The sequence below is a fragment of the Petaurus breviceps genome, unplaced genomic scaffold (genome assembly GCF_028583685.1).
Source record: "Petaurus breviceps papuanus isolate PSGF00001 unplaced genomic scaffold, PetGlider_PUasm1.0 90775, whole genome shotgun sequence".
NCBI classification, from domain to species: Eukaryota; Metazoa; Chordata; class Mammalia; order Diprotodontia; family Petauridae; genus Petaurus; species Petaurus breviceps.
Window position 1 is genome coordinate 3,283,984 of NW_027187342.1, and position 20,874 is coordinate 3,304,857.

General features: G+C 40.6%; 1 protein-coding gene across 8 annotated transcripts in view; it reads right to left on the minus strand.

Moving 5' to 3' along the window:
• The window catches only part of AAK1 (AP2 associated kinase 1), a 271,657-nt gene extending 263,689 nt beyond the window's left edge, over nucleotides 1-7,968 (minus strand). For all 8 annotated transcript variants that reach the window (XM_069068900.1, XM_069068899.1, XM_069068898.1 and 5 more), the window contains exons 1-2: nucleotides 7,735-7,968; nucleotides 6,880-7,310 (exon numbers count right to left, since the gene is read on the minus strand). In XM_069068900.1, coding sequence (XP_068925001.1) covers nucleotides 6,880-7,042 — 163 coding nt within the window. In that variant the 5' untranslated portion in view covers nucleotides 7,043-7,310; nucleotides 7,735-7,968. The remainder of the gene's footprint in view (nucleotides 1-6,879; nucleotides 7,311-7,734) is intronic.
• Nucleotides 7,969-20,874: the final 12,906 nt, after the last annotated feature.

The window sequence follows — 20,874 nt, forward strand, 5'->3', positions numbered from 1 at the left end:
CTAGACCATAATTATATGAAGACACCCGCTCTCAACAATGTCACCTTTAACTACAGTCTTGCTTCCGATCTGGAAGCAAGACTGTAAGGGGGGGGGGGCCGGGGCATGGCAACCCAGGGAACAGACAAAATTACAAAATAGTCCACAGACCTCACAACTCCTTTACATATCTGCGTGATGGTAGCAGAAAAAAGTGGTATTAAAAATCACAAAAGTCTTAGAACAATAACATAACCAACACTCACTTAAATGTATATCCTCTCAACGTGTAATTTTTGTCCAATGATAAAAGGTTGACATGTTGGCATTCGCACTAAAAATGAAACCAAAAATTATAAAGAAACTGCATAAAGTGAAGCCAAATGTGAAACAACAAATAAAAACAGTCTTGTAGGAGAGACAAATAAAGGAGTTGCATTCATCATACACATAATGGCAAAAAAAAACCAAACTCAAACCCACCTCATATGACGATCACCTTATATCAAAATGTCCACAATGAACGTCAGATGAATAGTACGAAGGGCATTGTAGTTTATGTGGCTATCCTTTCTAAAGGATTAAGAAAAATCAAGAAATCTTATAAAAAATTTTTAGAAGACCCTCCAAACTCAGTCAATGAATTTCTGATATTTGGTGACTCCAATGAAATGTGGATACAGGAAAAAGAAACAAAACTATGCTGGAAATAACATACTAGACACAATAAGCACTTAATGATATTAACTTTTCAATTGGATTTTCAGATAAAAATTTATTTTCATTTAATTAAATTTTCACAATAAAAATTAAATTTTCACTAAAAATTGAAACTGACTATATATATGTACATATATAGACAAGTTGGAAACCACTATCATCAGTGTAGCAGTCATTTCAGAATAAGTTATGTACAAAGTGACCAAATGATTGGAGAAAATTCAAAATTAGAAAGATAAAGACAACACTGAATGCAATTACAGGAACTCCAAGCCAATCTGCTTAAATACAAAGTCAACTTTTAAAAATCCTAAATGGTAAAAAAAAAAAATACTGATCATAAATCAAGAGGTGGAAGTTACCTTGGAAATCTCATCTATGTCAACTCCTTTATCTCTGTTACCATGCCATTTTTTAGAGAAGTTAACTATTGCAAAACAGTTACCATGCTAAAAAGGTTAAAATAACCCAGAAACTTCCTCAGCCAGCACACACATACAATCTCCTTTCCAACTGAAGTGAGATGACAAGACAAGAGTAACATTAGTTTAGAGTTCATGGGTACATACAGCATTTTCCTCACAAAACAGAAAAAATAATCAACGTGGCAAAGAAAATAAGTGATACAAGGAGTATGGCATAAAATCTAGTTAAGAATAGTACTTCTGGATGAAACAAGGACAACAAAAAGCCAATGAAAAACAGGGCAGATAGTCTGCTGTTCTCAGACTGATGAGTTTTCAGAGGCATTTAATAGGAAGAAATTAGGAAGAACAATTACATGAATCTTACCAAATGCAAACAGGAAAATCCATTTTGGAGGATTACAATTTTAAAGGGGCAAAGGAATTTGTTTACAATGTTTTCAAGAGGGGGAGATTCCCATGGAAAAATCAGTGACCAAGAAGATATCTTGCTGTGTATGCCCACTTTCTCATCTCTAGGAAAATCTTTATGAAACTACATTAGGTGTACAGATCAAAAAATCCCAAAGGAAATGGAAAAATACATGATGGTTACAAGTTACCAAATCTTATCTTCCTCCAAGAAGTAGAATAAAAGGTATCAGTGAAGACATGTATGAGCTTACTAAGTAGCTAAGGAAGTTGTGTATCCAAAATGATAACACATTTTTGTTCAATTCAGTTCTATTGCCACAGTAGTATCACCGAGATTTTTTTTTAAATTTTCATACAGTAGGTTATATGGATCTTCCATGGAGGATTCATGGAAATACACAAAATTTGCATGGGATGAGAAAGGGAAATATGCATTGGTGGTGTATCCATATGAAATCCCACACCTATGCACCCACACATAGAGATCTGTAACTAACCTGACCAGAATTAGATGATGCCTGAAAACTATCAGTGACCATTAGGACTTAGTGTTTGATTTCTTTTTTAAGGGTCATTCTTGAAAGAAAGATTAATTTACCTAGATTTAAAACTCTGATCCAGGGCTATTTAGAGAGACAACCTGGTCTAACAGGTACAGGATTATGGAACTCAGAAAGATCCATCCATCAACAAACATTTATTAAGAGACTATTATGTAGCAGAAAAGACAGAAAGCCTGCCTTGGAATAAGTAAGACCTTGTGCTGCCCTTTGACACATACAGTCTGTGTGGCTCTGGGTAAGGTCAAATCAACCTATTAATGCCACAGGCACCCATCTAGGTAGCTTAAATTGTAGACCAAGTGTCTCTCTGAATTGGTAGAGGAGTTTCCTCCCTCAGAATTCCCTATACTAATGAGATTAGAGGTCTAATACTATCCCTCATCCTCTCTGTGGGTCTGGCAGCCTATTATGCACTAGGTGCTAGAGACAGAAAGACAAAAATGAAAGTCTCTACCCTCAGGGAGGTTATGTTCTATCAGAAAGGGCAACATGTATACATATAACTATATACAAAATAAATGTAAGGAGTGGGGTGAGACATTAGAAGTTGGAGGTTGGGGAGAAATTGGGCAAGGCTTTCACATAAGAGGTGGTTTGAACTGAGGCCGGAAGGAAACAAAAGATTCTAATGGGGCCCTAGGACTCAGAGATGGAAGAAACTTCAGAAAGCACCTCTGTCTAGTCCCCACATTTTACAAATGAAGAAAACAAAGCTCAAAGAAGGGAAATAGGCCGTCCAAGTCTCTACAGGTAATAAAGCAGCAACACTGAGATGTGAAGCTGAGTCCCTTCACAGCTCTATGCTTCCATTCCTCCATCTAGAATACGAGGAGACTGCTGGTCCTCAAGGTCTGCTTTTCCATTCCCTGTAAGAGAGGGGTTAACTGAAGGAAAGCCCAAGGTTATTATTACTTGTGACTCTAAGTTCTTTCTTGGCCTTAAAACTCACTGTTTGCTTCCATCTTCCTTGTTCTGGTTCTAGAAAACCAAGCCAGACCTTTCCCCACCATCACAGCTTTGCCCATTACCCTCGGGCAGGCTGACCTGCCTAAGTTCCTTCAGCAACAACACAGGTGAGAGTGAGGACCACCCCTAGGTTCAGAGATAGAGGCTATTCAAATGGGGAGTCAAGAAACCTTTTCTGACAGCCTCCTTGTACAAAGAGAACTCCCAAGTACTTGCTACCCTGTAAAACTTAAGGGGGATGAGCCCATCTGAAGAACAGGAGCATGAAAGTGTGGGGTCTTTCCTGTTTGAATCAGCCCCTTCTCGGAAGCGGAGCTCCTATTACAGTTTCAGGTTCTGAGGCCACTTTGAGCTTTTTCTACAGGCCACAAACAGAAGCCCACATGAGAGGGGACACGGTATTTATAGGGTGAGAGATGGGCCTGCACCGAGGTTCTCCCAACATGCTACTTTCTGATGTGGTGCCCCACTAGAGAATGTAAGCTCTCATTATATGCGTATCCCCAGGGCCTGGCATACACACAGTAGGAGCTTAATAAATGCCTGCTGACTGAATGACTGGTATACAGTCTAGGCTTTTCATGGTCATTAGGAAACCCTGGCTGGAAGACATGGACATATAGGCACCTAGATTTGATATGGAGAAAAGGAGTTTAGGACAGTAAGTAGTAGCAGCCAAAAAACTATAAGTTGGTTGGTCAAGGCCCGAAAGGTAAGACTTCCAGGAAGAGTTGGCCACACAGCTCTTTACCTAACCTTTGGTGGGCAATCTGGGGAAGGGGCTGTTTCAAACAAAATGGTTTACTTAACTTTTCCCCAAACAGATCATGCATGAACATTTCTGCTTCCTCACCATTACTCACACTACTGTGCCCTTACCCATTCTCCACTTGTCTGAATCCTCCCCAATCAATTAACAAAGCATTTAACTGAGGTGTTCTGCTAGATACTGGGGATACAAAATTAGATAAAAGAATAGATTGCTGTGGATACAAAAATAAAGGTGAATTTTATCCTTTAACGTCTCAGTCATATCCTGCTTCTTCAATGAAGTCTTCCACAGAGCCAAGGGCTTATCTTGGTACAAGTTAAAAGAGCACCAGACTTGGAGTGAGGAGATCCCAGTTCAAGTTCTAGCCCCAACAACCTAGTAGTAAAACCTTGGGCTGGTCACAGAATAAGAAAATCACATTCACATAATTCATTATGGTTCACTAAAAACCTTCTCCTCAAAAATCCTGTAAGATATTTAAGGCCGGTATTATTATACCCAATACAAAGGAGGAAACTGAGGCCTCAAAAGTCTCAAAGATAGGATTCTAACCCAGGTCTTCTGAATCTAAGGCTGGCACTCTATCCTTAAGAACTTGCAAAGCCTCAGCCTCCCCTTCTTATAGTTAAGGACTTAAATTATTAAATGGAAGTTCCTCCATTCCTTCATCTGCAAACGAGAAGGGTGAAATAAATGTATACATACATACAAATATATGTGGCCTTGTTTTGTTTTTCAATTTTTTCTATGTCCTTTCCCATGACTGTAAACTCCCTGAAGGCATAGTTCTTAACTCATTGCACAGAGCTCATTCAACATAAGCTCTATAAATGCCTTGTATATTGGCTCCTCCCTACTCCCTGGAGTCTCTGACTCAGGATCAATGAGAGACTAGGGAAGAGACAGGCCCAAAGCTTCAGATCTAGCCTCTATAACCAGATGTGAAAAGACCAGAACAAGGTCTTCCCCTAGCTAAGCCATTGTTTCTCCTGCTGGTGAAACAGACTTAATCCTATTTCCTTGGGATCCCAAATCCACAATGGCTGCAAAGCCCTTCCCAGGTACCATATGTCATGGGTATGGTTATGATGATGTGACAAAGCACTTCTCATCAATGGCTTTCAGGAAAAAAAAAAGCAATTCTGGCAACAGTCCCTAAAGCCAGGTAGTGAAAGGATCCAGATGCCTTCTCACCTGCCCACCCCTTTGCTCTGAACAAAATCCCCTCCCAGGCAGAATGGGTGACAGACCTTAGGTAAACAAGGTCTTCTCCAGGGATCTCAGGCCAGCAGAGAGACCACTGGGATCAAGTTGAGCAAGAGGGTAACAGATCCATTTCCCCTTATTTCCCCATGGGGTAAAATAATACTTCACCTCTCTGCTGCAGTCAAGGACTCTGGTACAGGGATGAAAGTGAAAGATCAGACTCTGAGGTGGGGAGTCTCCCAATCTACCCCAAAGCCCTTAATACAGAAATTCAGAGACAGTGCCTTGAATAAGAACAAATTTCAAAAAGAAAAAAAGGGAATTTTTCCTTTATTTTTTTTTACGGGAAAGAGGTGGGGAGGAGGTTAGAGGCTTCAATCCCCCTGGCAAAGAACTGGGCCCTAGCTGAATCCAGTGATTATACAAGCTCAGAGACAAACACAGCTCCTTCCTCCTCCCACCACCCAGTCAGCACCCTGCCTGTAAGCACTCACCATGACCAGCATTTCAGAGGCCCCAGGTCAGGACCCAGGGCTTGCTTAAACCTTGGTTTTTTTCATAACAGAGAGCCTTTTAAAGGGAATTCTCCCGCTTTCTTCTCCCCAGTTCCTTTGGTTTCCCTTTCTCAGGGGTCCTGTCCTCAGAGTTTGGATGGCCCCAAACTGCTTATTGCAGAAATACAGGCCTGCTCCCTCTCCCCATCCCCATTACAATCTGTAGCATTGCCTTCAGCAGGCTGGCTCCATCCAATTAGTTTGAAAAGCTTCACGCCAAGGAAATTTCTGCTTTTATTAAAAATAAAGACATGCTGGGCATGCAATGGACTGTGAAAAATATAATGAGTCTGGCATAATTATGAAGGTCGAGGATAAGGTTACCAAAACAGACATACAAAGTTATCCCTGAAGTGGGGGGTGGGGGAGAAAGGGGAAAAGGAGTAACCATATAAACATTACATATATAACATATATGATGCACACATATACCACACATATATTCAAGTAGCAGTATAAATATCATATATGTGCCAGATATGTATATACTTCTGGGTGGGACAATACTCTTCAAGGCAGTGGGAATGAAAGGGAGAAAGCCTTTCCTTTATAAGCATTTCAAGCATTTCTCCACTTAGATAAAAAGCAAAGAAAAAAAAGGAAAAACAAACCCAAACAAACAGAAGAAAAGGCCTCCATGTCAGAACTGAGAAACACTCATTTCAAATCATGTCTGCTACCTCTGCTATACTCTGAGGACCTGCTTCCAGCTGAGCTGGGGCGCAAAGCTGGCTCATTCTACCAAGAGCCTTGGCGCTAGGCTCTGTGCATCTGGGCAAACAGAGTCCCTTTCCTCCGAAAAGCCTCTCTTCTTTCTGATTATTTACTGATAGCAAAGGAAAGACGGGAGGAAAGTCTCTCTCCTCGCCCCTTCCATCTCTTCCTCAAATCTCCCCCATAACCAAACTGCAAATCCTTGGTAAAGGAATAACAACCACCACCCCCATCTATTTTTTATGGCACTTAGTACTTTTTCCAGGGCTTTCCCATACAGTAGTTCGTTTGATCCAAAAGGCAGCACTGAAGGGTAGGGTGGAATATAGCTCCTTTCATATTTAAAAAACATATATGTATATAATAAAGGTCCGTGAAAATGGTACCTGTCATTTTCATATCTCAGTTTTAAATCACTCAAGGACAATGAATCTGGGGACAAGGAAAATGGGGAGGGGACGAGGGAGGAGATTCAAAAGGCCTGAATCTTCACATAAACTGAAAATCCAGAAAATTTAAGCATGGGAAGAGAATTGTTCGAAAGCACACAGCCATTTCTCTCTTACCTTCGGCCAATACCTCATCCACAGTGACCTGATGTCTCCCAATGCCGAAGACGCGGCCGATGTACCCACTCCCTGGGCCCGAGGTGCTCCCCCCTCCTCCGCTGGAGCCAGACCCCGGGCCGGAGCCTCCTTGCTCCCGGCGGGAGTCAAAAAACTTCTTCATCTTGCAAAAAGAGGCAGCAACCTAGCGGCAGATGAAATGGTTCCTGGCTGCTTTTTTCTTCTCTTTCTTTTAATTATGAAAAGCAAGAAGTCCCAAGATTTTCTCTAGGATCTCTATTCAGATAACAAGAAAAATCCACTCATGGGGGAGGAAGGAAGGATGTGTATATATTTATATATATATATATATATGCATATAATATATGTATGCTTCTAAGTAGTGCAATTTTCTCTTCCTCTTCTGGAAAGCGATTTTTTAAAGTTTAGACCTGTGATGGCAGAAAGAGAAGATGAGTCGGTTACTAAATAATAATGATTCTTATTATTATAATTATAATAAATCGTCTGCCTTTCTCTAGAGGAACACACGAACACACACATACAAACACACACACGGAAGATGCTACCTGCCCTTACATAGTGAGGAAAAACACCGGGTCACCCTCCCTCCCACTCCCCCCCACCCCTCATCAAGTGACAGCCACAGAAACCGCCTCCCCAACCGCGGGAGCCAGGCATATCCTGAGTCTGTATTTTCCGCAGGCAGGGAGGGAGGCAGGCAAGGCAGGGAGGGCAAGGTTGCCGGTCTCCCAGCAGCTAATAAAACAGCAGCTGGCCGCCCCCTCCCCCAACCCGGGGCACATCGCCCCCTCCCCACACCCAACCAGCGAGCATTCAGGCAGTTTTACCCACTTTGTACAGCTCCGGGCTGCAGGCTCCTGGCTACCAATTCAGCAACATTGTCACCGCCGCCGGATCCCAGACTGCAACTCTGTTGCAAGGCAACCCGGGAGAGGCGAGGATTGCATGAGGCTTCAGCTGATCGCTGGAGAGACCATCGGAGATTGACCCCCCTCTCTACCCCTCCCCCCAGCCGCCCCACACACCCTCTTCGGCTCCATCCATCCAACCAGGAAATGAACTGTCACAGGAAGTGTCTTTCCATTGAGGGCGAGCGGGCGGGGCGGGGCTGGGGTTAGGGGTGGAGCATTGCATCTCCAAATTCTCATCATTTCCCGACCTGGAGCACAGATGGAAGGAGGGAGGGAGGAGGAGTTGCAGTACCTGGGGAGTAGCCCAAGCAAGTGGTTGGAAGATTGCGTGCAGGAGAAACTGGCGGCTGGGGAGAGGTTGAAGTTTTAATTTTCTTTTTAAAATTCTCTCTTTTAAAAAAAGACAAAAAAAAACCCCCACAACAAACCCCAAAGCCTGAACCTTTCCACTCCCTCGCGTGGCATCCTGGGAAAGGAGTTCAGTGCGGTTAAGTTTGGGGGGGGGGGGGGGCCGGATTGCACCGAGGGACTACAACTCCCAGAGAGCTGGAGAAGCGAGGATAGGAAAAGGGCAAGGAGGGGGTGGGGAATGAAAAGCGAGGAGAAGGCAGGACAGCTCTGTAAAATTGGAAGGGATAGTTAAGGATATTCGGCGGACATAGATATGTAAATAAACTCTCTGCTGGCTGAGTAATTCTACCCAATGAAGCCATGTTAATTGCGGTCCAACCTGCTGGCAAAGATGAGCTGGGAGTTGTAGTTTGCAGGCCTAATGTGGATGCTGGGAGGCTTCTCCCTCCAAAGGAACCCCTTCAGGGCCTATAATGCCAGGATCACATAGGATTGTAAGTGCCAGAAAAGCCTCTGGAGTTCCTGTAGCCCAGTACTCTCGTTTTATAAATAAAGAGATGGGACACGACCAAGGTCACGAAACCACTAAGAGTCAAGATAATATGTGGAGCCTAAGTTCGCACTCTCATCTGCAAATGGGGCACCTCCTATATCTTTTTTAACTAGGCAGTGCTGAGGATGCCAGAGAAGAGGACACAGCCTCTGCCCCAAGGAGCAATTTACAATTCCACTGGGGAGCTAATTGGCAGAAGTAAAACAGTTAAAAGGATGTGGAAAGGGAGAAGCAGTTTGGTGGAGTAAGAAATAAAATTAATTTGGAGTCACACACTGACTCACCTACTTACAATCTGTGTGACCTTGTTCGGGGACAGTTCACCTAGGAGCCTCAATGTTAGACCAAATGTTCATTCACCAGGGTCGCTTAAGGCATTTAAATCCTGTGATCCGTAGAACTAAGGCATCTGTACCATAAGCTACCATAAGGGGCTTGGCAGTGGCTGAGAGTAGTGGTTCAGGGAGAAGGAATCATTCTCTTATCATATGCCCATCCACTATACCATGCTGCCAGAGCTAGCCTTGGTGCCAAGCAAAGCCCCTAGTTCAAATCCCACCACCAAAGAATACTGTGATTCCTGGCAAGTCATTGCCCAAAGCAAGGCAGAGGCAACTCCTACAGGGATTGTTAAAGGAAATTTCCTAATCTGAGAGTTCCCTAAACGAATAAAATTACAGAATGAAATTTCCTATCCTGTATTCCATACCTTGCCTTCCATCTTGGCTTTATGGGCTAAGTAAACTGCACTTAGTGAGGCATGAGGTTGGAGTGCTGGGCCTGGATTCAGGAAGACTCATTTTCCTGAGTTCATATCTGGCTTAACCCTGTTTGCCTCAGTTTCCTTGTCCGTCAACTGAACTGAAGAAGGAAATGGCAAATTACTCCAGTCTTTGCTAAGAAAATCCTAAATAGGGTCTTAAAGAATCAGACATGATTGAAAACCACTGAACAACTACATGTGATACATTTAAATAGCAAAGTGCTAATTATCCACTCAGCTCATGGAGATAATCGTATTCTGTTTCCTTTCCCCACCTCTTGCCTTTCAGACTACTGATTGCCCATTGATGACATTTTTTCCCTCTCCAGAGCTGCCTACGAAGAGTGTTTTAACCTAATTTGGTCTGTATAAAAATGACTTGGGCACATTCTATGAATGAATGGCCATGGGGCGGGGGAGGGGAGGGATGTTAGTGGTGAAGAAGAGAAGGCATCTCTGACAGGTCTAATAGGATTCAAACTTAAGGATAAATCTTTTTTTTTTTTTAATCAAAACCAACCAACACTTCATTTTTATCTGATAATGGAGCTATTGGCACCTACTGAGACAGTCCCCCAGGAATCAAATTAGTATGGTTCAACCAAGATGTTTTCATAAAAATAGGAATTGGCTGAGATAGTTTTTGTGGGATTGGCTAACTGGAATTGGAGATTGTTACTGGGCCTTGTTCTTTCCCAGTGGAATTTAGAGCTAGAAGGGACCTTAGGCTTATGTGGTCTAACACTCTTTTTTTGCAGGTGAGAAAACTGAGGCCCAGAGAGGGGAAATAGTTTGTCTGTGCACACACAGGTATTAATTGACAGAACCATGATTCACACCCAGGCCTTCTAATTTCATATCCATTGTTCTTCCCACTATACCAATCTGCCTTCAGATTTTAAGCAGCTAGGTGGTGGAGTGTCAGCCTGGAATCATCAGGAAGACCTGAGTTCAAATTTGACCTCTGACACTTACTAGCCATGTTACCCTGGGCAAATAATTTAACCTCTGTCTGCTTCACTTTCCTCAACTGTAAAATGGAGATAATATTAGCACCTGCCTCCTAGCATTGTTAGGATCAAATGAGAGGGTCTGGCACATAGTAAATATTTAACAAGTCCTTGTTTCTTCCCTTCCTTCCTTCCTTCCTTCCTTCCTTCCTTCCTCCATCCCTCCCTCCCTCTCTTCCTTCCCTCCCTCCCTCCTAGTAAAGGACTGGATGAAAGAATAATTCATAGAAGAATAATGAAGTTTATACTTTTAGGTCCTGGAGTTTGGCAGCATTGCCTCCTTTCAAAAACAGAAAATATTTTAGGAGGAATGCAATAAGTGAGAATTTTGAAAACATGCTGGGTACAGCAAAACTGTCATTCAGTGAAAGCTCAGCTCAATTGGACTTGATTTACCTGACTCCTGACCTCTCTTCCTGTCTCAACATTTTCATCATCATGCCAGTTTTTGGTTCCTGTGTAAAATGATCTGCATCCTTGCTCCATCCTCTAGCTGGATGACTTGACTTATTGAATCCCTGTTCCTTCCCCTTGCCATCCCCAGTACCATCAGCTTTCCCCACCCAGGTAGGGAAACCCATTGTGCTCTACACAGGTTTGGATGGGGATAAATTCTTTGATTACCTAAGGCTGAGCAATCTAGAAGTAAATGACATCATCAAAGTTACATTTCTCCCCAATCCCTTCATTAATTGTTAACCAATCAGAGTTGATTGCCACCCTCAAGAACACCCACTCTTCGAACTGGTCTTTGGCATTAAAGAGTGTCACTGACCCACTTTATTGGCAATATGCTAACATTATTAATAAAATTATTACCCAGAAATTTTCTCTCAAACTTTTTAAGCATCACAATATGCATGTGCACATAGAGTATGTCTAATATAGCATATATATACATGCATTCACACACACATGTGGGTCCCATATCTGATTTATATTGCATAGTATTCAGAAGGAGGAAATCTGCGGCCTTGAGGCCACATATGGTCCCCAAGTGTAGCCGTTTGATTAAATCCAAACTTCACAGAACAAATCCCCTTATTCTAGATACTCATATATGTCCAAGGAAGAATTTAGAGATAAATTTTGGGTAAATTTTCCCTGAGGTACTACAGGGAGGGTAACATATCAAAGTGTCTGAGAAAAAGAAGCCTAACCCTCTTATTGAAGACCAGGCTTCCCAAGGACTAAACCTGGTGAGTCTAAAACCTAAGAGGAGCAGTTTAGTGGAGAAGGAAAAGGGGCATTATCATAGCCATTTGTGCTCAACAACAGTGTATGTGTGTGTGTGTATACTTTTTTCACTTTGCTTTATTGTGCTTTGCAGATAACTGTGTTTTTTTACAAAATAAAGGTTTGTGGCCACTCTGAGTCCAGCAAGTCTTTTGGCCTGTCATTTTTCCAACCGTGTGTGTTTATATTGTGTCTCTGTGTCACATTTTGGTAAATCTTGATAATTCAAACTTTTTCATTATTATTCTATCTGTTATGGTGATCTGTGATCAATGATCACTGATGTTAATGTTATTGATTTGGGGAACCATGAATCTCCTGCATAGAGACAGCAAACTTAATCGATAAATGTTGTACATGTCCTGACTGCTCCACTGACCAGCTGTTCTGTCTCTCTCCTTCTCCTTGGGCCTCCCTATTCTCTGAGACAACAGTGTTGAACACTATTGTATAAACTTAGTTGATAAAGCAGCATCAGGATTTGAAAGGATCAACCCCAGAATTGAAAGTTCTACTGTGGGCAAAATGTCATCAGCTCCAAAGAAATATTTCATGAAAGGAAGAGTTAATCAATGGGTTAAACTTCATTCTTATTGTAAGAAATTGCCGTGGTCACCCCAACCTTCAACAAATAACACCTTGATCAGTCAGCAGCCATCAACATTGAAGCAAGACCCACCACCAGCAAGACAATTACAACCCACTGAAGGCTCAAATGATGGTTACCATTTTTTAGCAATAAAATATTTTTGAATTAAGGTATATACAGTACTTTCATACATAATACTATTGCATACTTAATAGACTACAGTATAGGGTAAATATAACTTACATGTACTGGAAAACCAAAAATTTCATGTGATTCAGTTTATTGCAGTAGTCTAGAACCAAACCTATAATGTCTCAGAGATATGCCTGGACACACATATATAGAGACTCATAGATGTAGTTGTATATGTGTATGTATATGTATGTGTACATATATGTGTACATACAAACATGTATTATACACACATGGATACATATGTGTTGTTGGAGTAAACTCACAGGGGCTCTCTATACAACTGTCAAATTGAACTCATGAGTTCACATCCCTATGTCCCTTTCAGCAAATCACTTAACCTCTGTTTGCCTCAGTATCTTCATCTGCAAAATGAGCTGGAGAAGGAAATGGCAAACCACTCCAGTATCTTTGCCAAGAAAACCCCAAATGGGGTCACAAAGAGGCGGACATGACTGAACAACAAGAAGTTGTTTCCTTATCTGTAAAAAGAGGATAATAATAGCACCTACCTCCCAGTGTTGTTGTGAGGATCAAATGAGAGAGTAATTGTAAGGCTCTTATCACAGTAGTAGGCTCTCTATAAATGCTACCTATAATGATGATTGTTATTTACAGTGTGGGCATTTTTACATCAGAAATCAGCAATGTTACAAAGTAGGGATTGAGTTTTTTTTTTGTCTAGACAAGAGAGTGATGGAGAAGATGTTGACAATGTAGATTAAACTTAAAAGCATCTATCAGCACTCCTCTGTATATACACACTTACACATGTATGTGTGTGTGTGTAAAATAAGATCATTGATTTAGAGTTAGAAGGGAGCTTGGAGATCACCTGATCTGACTCCATTATTTTAGAGCTGAAGAAAATGAGGACTGGAAATTAAGTGACTTTTCAAAGGTCTTAAGGATGGAAAGTAAGCAGGTTCTCTGACTCTGATTGCAGCAGTCATTCGAACTACCTTGTAGTTATTACATATTCAGTTCTGAATCTGCCCGATTCCACTTGGCATCTAGTCTTATAGGTCTTTCCATATTTCCTTGTGTGCTTCATATTTATCGTTTGTAAGGGTACTATAATATTCTGTTCTATTAATATGCTATTATGATTTATTCAGCTAGTCTTCAATTGTTTCTCACAGGTTGTTTAAGAATTTTTGCTATTACAAAAAAACAGCTATTAAGTATTTTTGTATAAATCACATTATAATGAGTTGTTTTGTGATAGTGTTTTAGAAATAGGGATGGGGATGAAAGAAAACAAGCATTTATTAAGTGCATATTGTGTGCCAGTTACCATGCTAAGCACTTTACATATATTATCTCACCTGATGAATAGAATTAAGGAATGGTATTTTGTGACTTTTATTGCATATTAGCATTTTGGTACATTGCTCTACACAATGTCACTAGCAGTGTGCAGATATACCAACAATGTATGAGAGGGCCTGTTCATGTGATTATTTCTCTTTTCATATAAATATGACTTAACATTTTTTTACCTAGATTGTAAATTCCTTTGAGAGCAAAGAATGGGTCTTATAAATCTTTCAACCCCAGAAGCATATAATACAATGCTTTTGCATATAGTGTATACCAAATACGTATTTGTTGACTAAATAGAAATACTAGATTGCAAGTTGAAGATACAAAGTGACCCAGAATATGTGATCATAGCAATTGTGGCATTGTGAATGGAATACTAGGCCTGGAGTCAGGAAGAATCATCTTCCTGAGTTCAAATCTGGTCTTAGACACTTACAGCTGTATGACCCTGGGCAAGTCACTTAACCCTGTTTGTCTCAGTTTCCTCATCTGTCAAATGAATCAAAGAAGAAAATGGCAAACTACTCTAGTATATTTACCAAGAAAGCCCCCAAATGGGATCACAAAGAGTCTGAAATGACTGAACAACAATAAGCATAGCCATTATTAGAAAAACAGAAGGTAGCTGGTAGTACAATGAATAGGGTGCTGGGCATGGATTCAAATCCAGCCTCAGAGATTATTTGTGTGACCTTGAAGTCACTTAACCTCTGTTTGCTTCAGTTTCCCCAATGTAAAATGAGATGATAATAGCACCTACCTCTCAGGGTTGTGAGGATAAAATGAGATGATATTTGTTTAAAAAAAAGAAAAGGCTTAGCTCAGTGTTATATACATGCTTGTTCCCTTATCTTGTTCCTTCTGAAGAAGGCCAGATTTCAAGCTAGATCTAAGGGAAAGTTAGAATTTATTTCTACAGAGAAACTCCAAGTAATATGACTAATATTAAACATTTTGGCTAGTTTGATGGTATGGCTTAGTGGAAAAAAACACCAGGCAGGGAGTTAGAATAGTTGTATTAAAAGTCTAACTAACAAATATGAAAAGACTTGACCCTATGAAGGAAGATGTTATCCACCTTCAGAGAAACAGACGATGAACAGGTATAGTACGGTCTTACATAGATTCATATGAACATATATGTCTATATATGAATATATTATAGATATATAACTATATGGATGTGTATGTGAACACATGTATGTGTGTATATGTATGTATATATAGATGTGTGTACATAGATGCACATGCAGATATGTATGTGTGTATGTATACATACACACATACATATGCTTAATTGTAGCTTTCTTGGGGAAGGGGGGAAGGGGGAAAAGAGACCAAAGTAAAAACTGCACAGCAGAGAACAAAAGAAAACTTACAAGGAAGCAAAGAAAAGCTGGACAGCTCTCAACACAACACATAGTATTTACTATATAGGCTTTCTTGAAATGGAAATTTATTGCTGTATATTTTGAATCCTGTCTTATGTTTTCCTGTGCATTTGGCAATGCTTTTTTCTTTTCTTATTTTCTACTTCAGTTTTAGTATTTAAGTTTATAATATGTTTCTTTTCTTATGGTGTATTTATTTTTAAGAGTCAATAAAACAAAAACCAATTCTAGCTAAGGAGCGGTGTGAATTTAGGCCAGTAGTCTAAGTTCTCTGAGCCTCAGCGAGAAAGTTAGACTAAATGATCTCTTAAGATCCTTTCCAGTTCAGATATTCTGTAATTCTACAAGCAATGCTTTGTGCATAGGTGATGCTTAACAAATATTTGTCAAGAGAAGCATTGTCTAATTGGAAGATCAAGATGACCAAAATGTACTGTTTTCCCCCACTCAGAGCACTTTGCCTGCTTAAAGCCATTAAGATCAGGGATAGAAAAAAGCAGTAAAACTTACTTGTTATATTGTGCTTTTTGTACATATGGCTAAGGCAAACTTTCTCCTTAACCAAGGCCAACTCCTCTACATATAGGTTTTGTCCCACACCCTCCTGCCTTCTCTACCAGACTGCCTCCTCAATGGCCTCACTCAGTGTGAGAACTCAGAAAGACCTTAGCTTAAAAAGGCCTAGGTCTCCCACTACATCCTGGGCCATCTCCAGTCATCCAGATCTATATCTTGCTGCTGAACCCAGATTGCTCTAGAGGAGAAAGTGAGTCTGGTGATTTTGCATAGGCCTCCCTCACTCAAATACAATTCATTTGCAAGTCATGTTGTCATCTTCCTGATGTCATGGTCTTCTTGGAGAATGAAGGACAAACCACACTTCTCAACACTTCCCCCTCTTCCAATCTGTTATCCACAGGTTCATTCCCTTCTTCCTACAAACATCCCCAAGTTTCTCCCATCCTTAAAAAACTATCACTAGATTCTTTTATCTCTATCTCTAGTTAACATCTTTGTCTCTTGTCTTTCTCAACTGAACTCCATGAGAAAACATATATACTTGGTGTCTCCCCCTCCTCCACTCTACTTTTCTTTTAAACTCTGAAATCTGGCATCAGACCTCATGACTCAACTAAAATTGCTCTCTCCAAAGTCTTCAATGATCTCTTAGTTGCACAAGCTAACTGCCTTTTCTCAGTCATTCTTGATTACTCTGTAGCATGATTCTGTTGACCACCCTCTCCTCCTGGAAATGCTTTCCTCTCTGCTTTTGTGGCATTTCTCTCTCCAGGTTCTCTGCTTAACATATCTTAACCCCTTTGATCCTCAAAATAACCCTGAAAGGTAGGTGATGTTATTATCCCCATTTTACAGTTGAGGTAACCAAGGTAGACAGAAGTTAAGCAACTTACCCAGGATTACATAGCTTATATTAAGTGTCTGAATGGATTTGAATTCAGGTCTTTATGATTCCAGGTTCAATGATTCATCCACTGCACCAACTAGCCACCTGATTTTACAGACCTTGGCCCTCATTAACAACCAGAAAAATGTGACCCAAGGAAACATTAATATCTATCAACCTATATGGCTATTCTTACATCTATACAAAATCTTTATGGGAGCTATTTATGCGCAAAATGAGAGCATCATTCTCAATGAGATATTTACAAGCAAGCTTTCATAAGTGATATTCAACAATGAGCCACATCTTTACCATCTCAAAATTAAATGAAAGATGTAGAGACTACAATATCACATAGTGCTTATTGCTGGTGAATGATGAGCCTGCCTTGCAGAGGCTCTTTTATACTCTCCCATCTATGCACCAAAATCCTTAAGGATCTCATAGGGGATGTAACAACAAAAATCAATCAATTTCAATAAGCATTTATAAAGTCCTTACCAGAAACAGCTCTACTCAGTGACCCTTAAACAATAAACATTAGATGAGACATAAAACAAAGAGATGTATGTTCACAAAAGGTATTTGCCACCGTGATGGCGGAAATCCAGGGTAGAGTCCAGTTTGAGGAGGGATCCCCTGTGGATGGTAAGGTCCTCCTGATGCCACTATTTGTTGATAACATTGTATTGATTTTATCAAGCGCCAAAATGTTGCAGAGCTTCCTGGAAGATCTGAAATCAAAGGAATTTGGCCTGTCTATCCACACAGGAAAGGCCAAGGGGATGGCTACAAACATGCCCGTGACTCCTCCACCCTTGGATCACTTGATCCAACCATCCCCACTAGCTATCATCCTATATCTCTTTTCCCTTTCGTAGCTAAAGCTCTTCACACTCAGTGCCTCTTCTTCTCTCCTTTCACTCTTATAAATAAGCCCTTGCAACCAGCCTCATCATTCAACTGAAATCATTCTTTCCAATTTTAATGATGATCTTTCAATTGACAAATCTTTTCTCATTCCTTTCTTGACCTGTCTGAAGTTTTTGATGCTGTCAGTCACTCCTCTAGGTTTTTTGATACTGTTTTCTCAGTTTTCTCCCCTCTTTCTAAGTTCCTCATAACTATCCAGGGCATGTCCTCCTTAGTCACTCAGGCTCCAACCTCAGTGTCATCCTCAACCTCTCATTCAACCCACTTATCCAGTCTTTTGTCAAGGCTTATTATTTTCTTCAGAACATTTTTCCTATACGTCCCATCTCTACGCTCACACAGCTGCCACCCTGGTGAAAGCTCTCATCACCTGATATCTGGGATAGTGCAAGAGCCTTCTGGTTTGTCTCCCTGCCTCATATCTCTTGTCATTTTTTCACCTGGCTATGAAAGTGATTTTAGTAAAGCACAAATCTGATGACATCATGAGTGCACGCACACACACACACACATGCACACACACACACACACACACACACACCCAGCTCAGTAAACTCTGTATCTCCCTAGTACCTCCAGGATCAAATATAAAATTCTGTTTGGCTCTTTAAGCCCATCATAACCTAGTCCCTTCCTACCTTTCCAGTCTTCTTACTCTTTATTTTCCTCTACATGCTCTTATGGTTCTTCCCACAAATAGTCCCTCTCTTGACTTTATGCCTTATCAATGTCTGTCCCCTGTGCCTGGAATGCTCTCTCTCCTCACCTCTGCCTAATGGCTTCCCTGGCTTCCTTCAAGACTCAGTTCAATCTCTACGTTCTGTGAGAGGCCTGTGCTCCCTCTCCCCCTTCCAGAAATACTTCCTGATCTACACAGGTATGAAACCCAAGATTTTGATTGCATTGTGCTTAAGAACCCAGGAGTCTGTCTACAATACGGTCCTAAGATTTGTCAGAGATAATATTGTCCTACAGACCCTGTTATCCTACAGAAAGCTTTTAAGCAAATGTGTAAGAAATGAAAATTTTTCATTGCAAAGGAACGGAGAGTAACACTCAGAGGGCAGGTAGGTAGTATAGTGGATAGAACACCAGGCCTGAGGTCAAATCCAGTCTCATACACTTACTAATGGATTCCATTATGACCCTGGGAAAGTAATTTAACCCCTATTTGCCTCAGTTCCTCATCTGTAAAATGAGGACCCATGGGAAAAGGAAAAGGCAAACCATTCCAGTATATTTGCTAAGAAAACTCCATGAAAGACTTATATGAACTGATGCTGATTGAAGTGAGCAGAACCAGAAGAATATTGTGCACAGTAATAGCAACATTGTTCAATGATCAACTTTGATAGACTTGGCTCTTCTCAGCAACAATGACGAATTGTATACAAAGACAGTTCCAAAAGACTCATGATGGAAAATGCTATCCACATCCAGAGAAAGGACTATGGAGTCTAAATGAAGATCGAAGCATACTAATTTCACCTTTTTTTTGTTTTTCCTTTCTTGTGGATTTCCCCTTTTGTTCTAACTCTTCTTTCATGACATGACTAATGTGGAAATGTGCTTATTATGATTGTACATGTATAGCCTGTATCAGATTTCTTGCTATCTTGGGGAGAGGGGAGGAGAGGAAGGGAGAAAAAATATTTGGAAATCAAAATCTTATGAAAGTGAATGTGGAAAATGAAAAATAAAATAAAGAGGTGGAAAAAGAAAAAGAAAACACCAACAAAAAGTCTATGAAGTCACAGAGTTAGTCATGACTGAACAACAAAGACAAGAAGGTGCAGTAGCAAGAATATTAAACTTGGAATCAGAAGTCCTGGGTTTAAATCTCAGCTTCACCACTCTGTATGTAACCTTGCTTGCAAAGTTATTTATCCTTTCTGTACCTTAGTTTTTGCATTTTTAAAACGAGAGGGTTGGATTAAGTGATCTCTAAATGGATCATCTTGGAGCCTGTATCACCCTTAGTACTCACACCTCATCAGAATCCTCTGATTGGAAGGCAAAACAAAGAATTCCTCCCAAAGCTGCCATTTAAAGAGGGCTTCCAGGCCAGCCATCTCTCTATTTCCCATCCAGTTAACAGTCTTTGGACTGGACTCCATTATGATTGTGCCCTTGTGCATGGTACCTTTGTCTTTTCCCCTTTCCCCCTTTTTAGTCTTTATTTCCCTTTGAATTCTAAATTCTATGATCTTACTGGTCTAAGAACTTCAGAGTGAACAATGAGACGGACCAATTTGGAGTCTCTTTCTGAGCTATAAATGAACTTCCTTCCATCCTTTGTGCAATTCCATTCAACTGAATTTCATTAAAAGTCTACTCTATGCAGACCATTATACATTAGTCACTAGAGATGCGAAGACGAAAAGGGCATGCCCTCTGTCCTCATGAAGAAACAACACAGGCATTAATAACAAAAATAGAACAAGTGCATCAATGAGAACCAAACAAATTGTTAAGTGTGGTCCAAGGAAGGAAATATCATTTTCTACTGTGTCAGTAACCACAAATAAATAGAGTCTCCTAGAGCTCAAAATTAGACACCTTCCTTATGTCACTTGTCTTTGTGATGAATAGGATGTACAGGAAAGCCAAGCCCAGAAGTACCTCTGTGATGGTAATTATGCCTCAAGGGGAGTAATCATAACGCATATAAAAGATAGACCAGCAGTTTACCACTACTGGTGATCATCAAATTGGCAGCATTGCTTCTGGACATTCCAGAGTAATATTTGTATCACCAAGATACATTTCCTGGACAGGGGGTTGAGATTGAACTGAGGCATCAAACTTTGCCCTGTCCCAACCTTTCCCATTCCCCATGGTGGGTTAGGATCTTGTCCTCTTTCTACTCGTGTGTGTGTGTGTGCGTGTGTGTGTGTGTGTGTGTGTGTGTTTTCTGGTTCACTGATATTTTCTAATCCAAGGAACCACAAGAGATAAGTCCTGTTAGTATATTCTCTAGGGGAGTGAAAGGCACTAGGGAGTTTTCACTTGTCTGTCAGTGTATCTCCATGAAGTTACAGGACAAAGCTAAGAAATCTGTCAGACTCAGGTAAATCACTGTGTGGTTTCCCTATGAGGAAATCTGACCCAGGGTCTGCTACTTACTGTATACATAAGAATATTATCTTTATTTATTATTATGTTATATTATTACATATAAATTTATTTTTTATGTAAGTAGCTTTCTTTAGTTAAGCAGCAGTAGTAGGGAAGAAATTACAGGCTTTAACAAACTGGGGAGGAAGAGATCAGAGAAATATTTATAGAGGAAGTAGCAAAGGAAAAAGATG